Here is a 10340-nt window from a genome sequence, read left to right on the forward strand (position 1 = left end):
GCTCCTAAAGCCGGTTTTAATTTTGGACTAGTTAGAAACTCGGGCGCAACTGGAGTTTTGAGATGGTATGGAAATCCAAGTCTCTTTCTACGCTTGGCACTTCCAGGACCCCTGGCTCTGTCCAGATGGTCACACCTCGTAGGCGTTCAGAACCCTTCCGACAGTATTATAAATCTTCATATCTAAGCACAAATAGATGTATATCCATTTAAGGAAGACATCCTCATAGATCCCAAATCAGTGGATGATAAAGGAGGAACGCCTTGTATATGTTGAACAGAAGGCATATGCTGGGTATCACGTGCGGGTCAAGGGTCTTAAGATTGCTTATGGATACAGTAAATCCTTCAGGGGCAGAGACTTCCCCAGAGGCACACAACACGAACACACCCATCCTGCGTCAATGGACCGAATACACGTACTGTCTGACAGTATAATGCTTATTGTGGATGTATTTTCCGTTCATCCAAAATCGGCTCGTCCCATGGTTCTCGGGATCCACTAAAACGTCCCCGAAGGAGAGATGAGTCGACTTCGAAATTTTCCTCAGGAAGGTGGCTGTACTATGACTATGAAGAGATATGCTGGATTCCAATGGTTCATCCGCGGAGTGGGTTGGCTAGCATCCTTCATTAGGTCTGCTGGCATCGCAGCCATCCTCATCATTGTCCGACTGTCTTAGGAGATTATGTATGGCGAGGCGTTCTCGGATGTAGGCAGCTGTCGAGGTTTGGGATGGTCGCCAAGGATTTACGTCAACTGCTGCAACGTCCCGGCGACCCGGTGACTCGAGCCAAAGTCTATGTTGGCGGATTAGCCGTTCAAGGTCCTGGCGCTACCAATTGTTAGGCTCTAATGTCACTTAGGTTGGACATTGGTGACTTACTATGGGCTTTACGTGGGATGCGAAGCCAAAGCATTGGGTGATCACATCCAAGCATAGCTGTGCCTTGTCGATGGCCATCTGCATCGGTAACCCAGTATTATACCCCCCTGTGCAAGTGCCGAATAAGATCAGGCGCGCGCTATGGTAGGCACATACCGCGACATCAAACTCCAGCATGTTCCCTTCGTCCTTCTGCTGAATAATGCTCGATAGGATTTCCACGATCTCTTCTGTGTGTCCAAAGCACTTGTCCTTCATTAAAGCTAGCTTGGTAGGTGTTATCCCTTCTGTGCCAAGATAGGGAGAGAGCCCAGGATATTGGGTGAGGAAAATACCATAGAGGTCACAATAGCATTGATGCCAGCTGAGGTGCAAGCTTGCATGCTGCGGTGATCTATAGAGCTTTATGGGGTCTGAGGGTGGGTACTGGCCAGAGGGCGCAAGCCTAGATCGGAGTCGAAGCAGGTCGTTTTCGAATTCTTCTATAGAACAAAGCAGGTCGAAAATATTAATTTCTTTAAGAAACAGGCGTCGATTTAATCTATTTGCACGTGATTAGCATATCTGCATCTTCACATGCGCGATAGGAGGAAGAGGCAACGTAGACGGTAGTGGTTAAATCTTGGACTGGACAAGCGATGTAAGGGATTAGGCGGTGTCGGCAATAAAGAAATTCATAAACATACATTCTAATACGCCGCCGAATAAACGTAAGCTTTACAAAAGCTGCATGAAGGCCTATGGCTCGAGGCTCCAATCCCTTATCGGAGTGTAGATATCCAGTGTTTACCAGCCGTTCCTCGGTAAAGTCGATCTCCTCACAAGGTAATTGAAGATGGATAGTGTCCGGGTGAAACAGTTCATAGCCCTTCGATTCCGAAGAGAAATTCTCATCAAGTAGGTACAACGACCAGAAAGTTCTTCTCCTAACCTCCTGAGCAGCCGGTCTTAGGCCTGAGTGTTCGTAGTTGAGGCGCAGGGCCGCTGCCCACCGTCCGGCGAGGCCAGCCATCATGAAAGCCCGCGAGAGCTGTCCCATACTGACTCGATAGCGAGTGACGAGCAGGGAAGCCTGGAGCTGGAAAATCGAGGGTCGTTCGAGGCGATCGAGGATTAGGCGTTCTGACTCCCGGGTCCATGCATCGCGCTCAGCCCCATGTTTGGAGAAATATATGGCTGTAATAGCGCAAATGGCAAGCTTTAGTGCCTTGTCGATGGTTTTATCACGACATCGCTGGACGACGGTAGCCTTGTGAAGGAAATTGTAGGAGGAAAGGGGATAGAGACTGTTAAAGTATTGCTCAACTAGTGATATTGCGACATCGTCCGAGGGGCAAGTGTCTGGTGACGCCGATGAAATCGCAGGTTCCATGCCATGAGTCGAACTGTCACGGTGAACCTCGGATACGGCCCTGGGAGTTGGCCGCTGCTGCGGCCCGGCCGACTTGCTGATCGAGCCTGGTTGAGTATCCTCCCATGTCAATGAAAAAGTTATCTTGGGGTTAGCCATTGGTCTTTTCGGAGTGATGGGTCTGGTCTGGCGTTGAGAGTAGCGCGGATTGCGTCTTGTAAACAGCACCAAAGGATCAAGATGCCTCCCAGAACCTCGCTATTCAATTATGTTATTTGTCGTGGCTATTATTTATCAGCGTGATCGTCGCACCACAAGGGCAACGACAAATCCCGAGACGACGTGTCACTTCTTGTTTTCCACCAGAGGAAAACCATCCAATGAATCGCCCACATGCGCGATTACTTGGTCTGCTCTCCCGCGGAAATGATGTTCATTCGCTGTTGTTGCCATGAGTGACTAAGAGTAATTATCGCCCAAGTGTTTTAGGGGTTTTTGTTCGATGCTCCACACAACCGGTTGGCGGAGAGCTTGACTCCACCTGTGCCGCGCTCCATTATTGCGTCACCTGCCAGCACGATTGCGCCTTCGGTGGCCTCATATCAACGGAGTACAATTATGTGACAAAAGTCTACCCCCACCCCACCTCAGACCCCAGACCTATATTTTAACCACGCACCTTTGCATCGCGATAGCATCATCAATTAATTATCAATAAAATAATTATTTACATCAAAATAAAGCCTTAATTATGCCATTTGATATTTCGTATACCATCCACGTGCAGCCTTAACAGCGTATAGTCGGCGCTCAAGTGACCCCATAAGCTTCGAAATCATTAATTGCGAAAGACCATCCCACTCAATCAACACACATCGATCAAATTCTGCCCTATCTTTAATATTATCCTTCAGATCCTTGAGATATAGGAATAACTTCTTTAATTTATTCTTCAGAATATTCCATAGGTTCTCAATTAGGCTCATGTCTAGCGAATTTAGCGGCCAATCTAGGAGTTCAATCTACCGTATCGACTCGACAAATTGATAAAACTTGGTGGGTCTTGATACCCTTGCTAGCCTCTGTTTTCAGGCTCTTGATTTGCTATCCCGCAGGAGAGGCTCTCACTGGCAGCTCGCGAGGCGGCAGAGGCTGGCTCTAAACTTGAACTTATGGGGCCAGAACCAATTAAAAAGTCACGGACTAGGGTACTCAGACCCACCAAGTTTTGCAAATTTGTCGAGTCGATACGGTATCGGATCCGAAAAAGTTATGGCCATTCCCTTCACGACTTACGAACTCATTAAACAATCGGGAAACCATCAAGGGGGAATCTCGTAGGCACAGGGGGATAACGTCCATAATTGGCGCGTGTCCCATCATGCAAGGCTAAGCAGTACACGGACATTACCTTATTGATTGACATACGTGCCATGACGGGAGCTTGGCTGAACCTCAGAATACCTACTCGTTGCATGCAACCCCTTGAGATGTACAAGAGCAGCTCACATGTATTTGAGTTGACTCGATCCATTTAGATAACATGATAACCGGCCAAAAAAATCTCTGGGGGCCAGAGTACCCATGGCGCTTCCAATCTGCTCTAGAACAGCCAAGGGGATAACTGCTGAGCTCACAGGAGCGGCCCGGCTGTGCATTCTCGGAGCCTGTCAGAGCCAGCCATGCATCTGCAGCGTCCGGATGACCGGCAAGTATTGGCACGCGAGCTTGCACAGCAAGCAATCTTACAGACAGAAACGGTCTTAGGAGGCAGCCGGCTCATGCATGAGGGTTACATTCACCTGTTGGCGCTCGACTAGGGTTACATTGGGCTGTCCCACGGCCCGTGCCCTTTGCTGTACCCCAGGTTTTTTCCCCTGACCCCAGCAAAGACCATGGGGTAACCGCTGGGATTTCTTGCTCACCGTCTCTAATATGTAGGACTCGCACATGATTTATCTACGAAGAAATGGCCCCGGAAAGTCACCTTCGCTCCCCCTAAAACTTCCCACCTTCGCTTAGTCTCGCATCTCCATGCTAGTTTAGCCTACTAGTGCGTACGTTAGCACCATCGCGTTATCCGCATGCGCTACTCGTCTACGAAGCATAGCAGACCGTCACCCAATCTTCATAACCCATCGTTGTGCACAAACTCCCCTCATTCTCGGCTGTCATGGAGGTTAGACACGAGTTGGTTCCTGCTTCTGCAGATGGGCGGCCAACAAGAGCAATATACGTCTTGGAACGGGCTTTTTCAGTTCCTTCTTTGATTGGGAGTCTTCTCATCATCATCACATTCTGCAGGGCCCGAGGTTTTCGCAAGCCCATCAACCGCCTTATCTTTTACGCGACCTTCGGGAATATCATGTCCAGCGTTGCAGTAATAATGGCTGATGAATTTCTCTACAACCCCACAGAGGCTGGTTGTAAACTGCAGGCTTTCCTCATTCAAATGTATTACTTTCCACGTTTTCCGTTGCAGCCAAGAGCTACACACAGTCCACTAACATCCAATGATCTAGGTTCATGCCTGCCGATGCGTACTGGTCATTGGTAATGGCTCTCAACGTTTATCTTACCATCTATCATAAGTACGACGCGCAAAGGCTGCAGAGAGTAGAGGTTATTTACCTGTTTTGTTGCTACGGATTGCCGTTTATCCCCACCTTGACATTTATCTTCATAAATGATCCTGCAAGGGGGACGTTTTACGGTCCGGCCAGACTATGGTGTTGGGTGACACCAAAATGGGTAGTTGTAGCAATGGCTACATTGCATTGTCCTGTCTGGTAAGTCTTTTTCCCTATTAGTGATTTGGTGCGCCGGATCTGACAAGTTTAGGGTGGCTATCGTATTATCTCAAGCTAAACTTTATCTAGCCTCCTTCATAGCCAAGACATTCTCCATTAGCCAGTCACGATAGACCGTCTGGATCCAAACACCTAGATGGCGCAGGCAAGGGGCGAGCTTGTAGCAGCCAACGAGGGTGTCAGTGCTTCCAAGGGGGCGCGTTGGGATCAGATCAATGCTGTGAGGTTGATCCCTGATAAAAAAAAAAAAAACAAGAGTCCATTCTCCCTCGTTGACGGATATGGCAGGGATTGTGACGTTGACAGCCAAGGATCGCCATCATGGACGCCTTGGCCTGTCCGTACAACGGCTGGGCTACGCATAGTAGCGCTATGGCTACTAATGACTAGAACATAAGGGCTTCACCTCTAATGGCCATAAAAGGCCCCTCCCGCCAAGGGTCTCTCTTAACAATCAAACCTAGAAGTTTATTTTGCTTGAGGGGGAGCGTAATGTTTGTATGAATCCAGACTTATATGCGCTTAAGAGACCGAATGTGGGAGGGACATTCTGGAACGATGTCGCCAGCATTTGTAACAGAGCCGATAGAAAGTGGTCCCAAGAGGTGGGACAAGAAGAGAAATGTTCACTTACATTCCAAACAGTCTCCTTATAGACCTCCTCAAACCAGGCTTCTGCGATACTTCAATAATCGTGGGCTATAGCGTGGATGGTAAACATAAACATAGGAAGTAAAGGTGCTTATGCTATGAAGTACGAGCCTGATATGGGCAAAATGCGTTAGCATTTTGCGAGGTCTATGATATTGCAAATAATATTCTAGTCGTTCCTAAGCAGTCTAAAGGTTTTATTAGTGCTATGAGTTAACTAAGAGTATGCGATAAAGAATATAGAGGGACCAATTGGCGTGTAACGTACATGATAAGCATGCGTCGCACTTTCCTTAACCCGTTCACATGGAAATCACTAGAAAAACACAACAAACGCTGAATCAATTAAAACTAATCGCTTCGTTCTTCTTCAGATACTGCAACAACTATCTGACATGTTCTTGCATTATGCCCAGTCCCGCCGCATCCTCCGCAACGTCTTTCCTTCGTTTGCGCCGACCTTCTATGACCGCCATTTCTAGGCGATTCGCCCTCTACCTGCCCACCAGCATTCATCTAATCAATTACCTGCCTTCCTTCCTCTACTATTATTGCTCCTCCCTTCTATAGTTAGGTTCTTTTTGCCCTCCGCCGCCGGCTTAGTATCTCATTTGCCTATCGAAGGTCTTGGTTCTTAGCCCTTAGTAAGGCATTCTTATGCATTATTGCCTTGGTTCCCTTAGCAAGAGACTTAAGAGCTCCCAGGATTGACTCTAGAGAGCTACTTTGATGCCTCTTGATTCGTCTATCAAGGTATTCAGACTGAGATTGGGCCTTAAGCACCGTCTTTGGCGTCTTTGAGACCCAGGTTGTAGGTTGGCTAGCCTCCTCCTCAACCGGTGTTGGAATCCATAGCTATATATCAAGCTTCGAGACTACACTTACCGGGTTAAAAGGTATAAGCCCCGCTCCTCTAAAAGCCGCCTTGATATTTCTTTCTATCGTAGCGGCCTGAAACGCGGCGTGAAAAGCCGGAAAGAACTCTGTCTTTGAAACGTGGGTTATAGAGCATCTGATCAGATGCTCTATTTCTTGACCGTAAGCGTTCTTAAGTGGGCTAAAAGACCAGACGTCAAGAGGCTGAAGCAGATGAGACGGATGAGGCGGCATACAGAGTGCGATGATCTCCTTTTCTTTGCAATATCTCTCGAAATCGATAGAGTGGTGACTTTCATGCCTATCGAGGATCAGAAGACGATAACGACTAGTTGATTGGTTGGCTATACACCGGTCAAAGTGCTTTAGCCACTCGAGACCTATCTCGTTATCAGTCCGGCCATTTTGGCTCGTTGCAGCAGCCCACTCGCCCGGCAGGTTACTTTCTCGGTACCAGTTGGCGAGGTAATATTGACCCGCACCTATGATAAACGGCGGGATCGTCCAGCCTTCGGCATTAATCGCTTGAATGACGGTAATCCATTCCCGGTTTCCAGGCTACACTGATTTCGGTCTTCCGCGTCTTTCTATGCCTATGACGACCATTCCGCTTGCAATGACGCCTATCATAAAGTCAGTCTCGTCAAAGTTATAGATATCGGCAAGGTTGATACCATATTTCGCGATTGTATTCTTCACAAGCCTAAACCAGTTGCGAATAACGGTCGGATTTTCGCATTTGGCTCTCTGATAGTCGTATCTACGAAAAAAACGCGTCTTAAGCTGTTTGTGCCGCTTAACAAAGTTGGAAGCCCAGCGCTTGCCGACGGGTGACGCGTCGCGGTCGGCGAGCGATCGGTTGGCCATTTCTTCCACACCACGCAGTCGCGGGGGAAATCCTCGTGAATCTAGGTCGAGAATGAACTAAACTATGATTTATTCCTCTAGATCAGAGGGTCGGCGTGACTTTGGAATCCAATCGCGTCGAGACTGAATGCCATTCTGCCGGCGACGTAGCCTATGCTCAGAGATCTTATAGAGCTTTGCAGCACGTCGGATGCTTAGCTTCGAATTATTTTGAAGAGCTTCAAGGGCAAGAAGAGTTCTAGCCTCAGTACTTGGGTCCGACGTATTTCGTGGTTGAAGAATTAATTGGTCAAACGAAAAGTTAGGTGTAAGAGGGAAAAGTGCGACGCATACTTAGATGCGACGCATGCTTATCATGTACGTTAAACAATAAGGTCAGGCATGCTAGTAAATGAATACATTCTCCTGCCTACCTTATTACATCTTAGATAGACCTAGTTCCTCGTAGTACAGAGCCTCCTTGCCCGATCCTCCATCCCAAGTACACATCGACGCATCGACACCTCTATTACATATCCCAGACCACCACAAGATTATGTCCACGCAAAAGCCATACCCGCCCGGTCCGTATCCAGCGGCGAGGATGAGTTCCAGATTTCCCCGGCATGCGCAAATAAGGAGCCCGCCGCGTCTAGCTCCCAGGCGAAGAGTCGCCGCAGTCCAACTGGAAAATCCTCCTCCTCGGGAAACCGGCCGTTACTCAGACTCAAGTCTATTGATAATACCAGCCGAAGGTACAGATTTGGATTAGAGCTGAAAATGTCTGGCCACCCAAACGAGTCACTCGTTCCCGTAGTCGTTGTAGGCTGTAAGCATCCTAGCTCAAGGAAGCCGGCAATATGTTGCACTGCGCGGATAACAAAATCGGCGATGTCATACTGTTCGTAACATGTCTTGATAGTTTGAATGACAGCCTTTAAGCGCAAGTTCTTCTCCAGAAGCTCAGAATTCGACGTCGCCGAGCCCGAGGATATCGGCAACCTGGCGAGCTTGACATCCAACATATGGAGAACCAGCGGCGTTGCGATGCACGCAACAACACTGCTGGGTAGCCATCGGTCAAGGTTCATATGGTGCAGCGCTTGGAGTGACTGGGTCACTGATAGGGCAGCATCCTGAATCTCCCATTGGTTTTGAGATACTGCTGGCCACCCGCTTGGAATGTAGTAGCATGGTAGACTGGTTTGGCTTGCCAGGCTTAGAGCCTCGTAATGACAGAGAGCAATCCATGATGAACTAAATCTCAGTTAGTCTTACTTGCGAAATTATATACGAGTTAGGCTTTTCGTACTGGTAATATATATAAATAAGGTTAATGTGCAACGTTACCGAATAGTGAGGAACCTCGGTGTCATTCGACACTGCCAGCGTCTCTGTGCGTCTGCCCCGCAATAAGTGAGAAAACGAGGTTTTCTCGTCCCATTCCCTTAATGAATTCTTGGTATCCGAGATTCTTGTTAATATTGCGGCCAGGTCTGGTCCATGTAGACGTTGCTTATCCATTGGGTAGACCAGCGCCAGGACATCAGTCAGAACGACACAAAGGTCGGCAAACCTCTCTAGAATACTATTTAGGCATGTCTTTGAGGTTTTACAGTATACTCTGCTATGTTGGATTTCGTTTTCTAGGTCCGCAGATCGTAGTGGTGCGTAGAAGGCAGAGCTAGTGTGCGCTGGATCGATCTGGGGCCGTCTCCTGAGACACAACGAGAGCACCCTGTCTCGGATGATGCAACACCACCATAGTCTTTTCAGAACACTCTGAAGACCCGAATTGTCCGTTTCGATGGATGCCGTGGAGGGCGCGCGCCAGGCTGCTTCTGCGATTTGAGCGTGTTGAATAGCGATGTTCAGCCAGGTGATGTTGACCTCTTTAATGCCGAGGTAGGTTGAAGAGGATCTGAAGGAGAGCAAGAGAGCGGCTTGTGCAATGCAAATCGACGATGATTCACTTCCGAAATCATACAGGAGCTGCGGACAAGCATGAGCGGGTAGTACTGGAGTTTTGTAGAGGGAATAACCTTCGCCTTGCTGTAAAAACCAGCCTTTGCTTCCCTTAGACTTGAGAAACCAAGATTCTCGAGTGTTTCTAAAGGTACAAACTGCTCAATGTTTAGCCATAGTCCTTCGTGAAGTAGAATGGTGGACATACGTTGCAAGCTGCAAATAATAGCGCTTGGAAGACCAGCAGAGATATTTTCGGATCTGATGCATCTGCGGCCGCCCACCGTCGAGAATATACGTCCCAGAAAGATCGTTCATCTAGTAACGGGAGAAGAGGATGGACATGGAGGAAGTACTGCTGCACGATAGAATCCATGGTCTGCCGTCGGGGGACAAGAAGACAGCCTTGTATGTCGAGAAAGTTTATTTCTTCGGAGGGCATGTTGGCAAGATTGCCGATACTGAGGAAGTGATAGTCCAGATAGAGCACTGAGTCTGCGCCCGGCTCTACGCAAAACGAGGGTTCGAAGGAGGTAGGGGTCGGGGGGTTGAGCGCATGCGGCGATGTCTCTGCGTCTGATGTGATCTCATCAGCATGTGGCGAGTGACCCCAAACCGACTTCTTCAAAAGCCGGACCCTGTCCTTGAAGCCTCTGCTGAAGCCGGATATGTTAGCGTAGCCAGACCTCTGGGCGTTGGGAGAGGTACACTCACGCTCTTTTGGTGGAGGGCAGAGTTGTGCAGGTTTTGCCACGCAAACAGCAGTTCGTACATGGCCCGTCTTCCTTCGAGACATCGCAGCGGACCTTTCTCTCACGGCAGCGTAAGCACGCCCAGGGTGCTTTCAGCCGTGGTCGGGAGGCCTTGAACTCGGATTGAGAGATGTCTCCCGGGCCGATTGGCTCCATGATTGACACGCCCGTGGTAGTGTCCGTCCCACAAGAGATCCTACCTA

General features: G+C 48.7%; 2 protein-coding genes across 2 annotated transcripts; both read right to left on the bottom strand.

Moving 5' to 3' along the window:
* Positions 1-619: 619 nt before the first annotated feature.
* MRS44_017001 (uncharacterized protein) lies at positions 620-2396 on the bottom strand (the record flags this gene model as incomplete). The annotated part of the gene is made up of 4 exons (XM_065617530.1): positions 620-835; positions 887-964; positions 1043-1331; positions 1573-2396. 4 exons carry the CDS (start codon positions 2394-2396, stop codon positions 620-622), a joined length of 1407 nt encoding a protein of 468 aa, XP_065473602.1.
* Positions 2397-7974: 5578 nt separating this feature from the next.
* On the bottom strand, positions 7975-10181 carry MRS44_017002 (uncharacterized protein; the record flags this gene model as incomplete). The annotated part of the gene is made up of 4 exons (XM_065617531.1): positions 7975-8677; positions 8733-9412; positions 9463-9543; positions 9594-10181. The coding sequence occupies 4 exons, from the start codon at positions 10179-10181 to the stop codon at positions 7975-7977; spliced, it is 2052 nt and encodes a 683-aa protein (XP_065473603.1).
* Positions 10182-10340: the final 159 nt, after the last annotated feature.

This window comes from Fusarium solani (assembly GCF_023522795.1).
Source record: "Fusarium solani strain SB1 chromosome Unknown bctg00000013, whole genome shotgun sequence".
NCBI lineage: Eukaryota > Fungi > Ascomycota > Sordariomycetes > Hypocreales > Nectriaceae > Fusarium > Fusarium solani.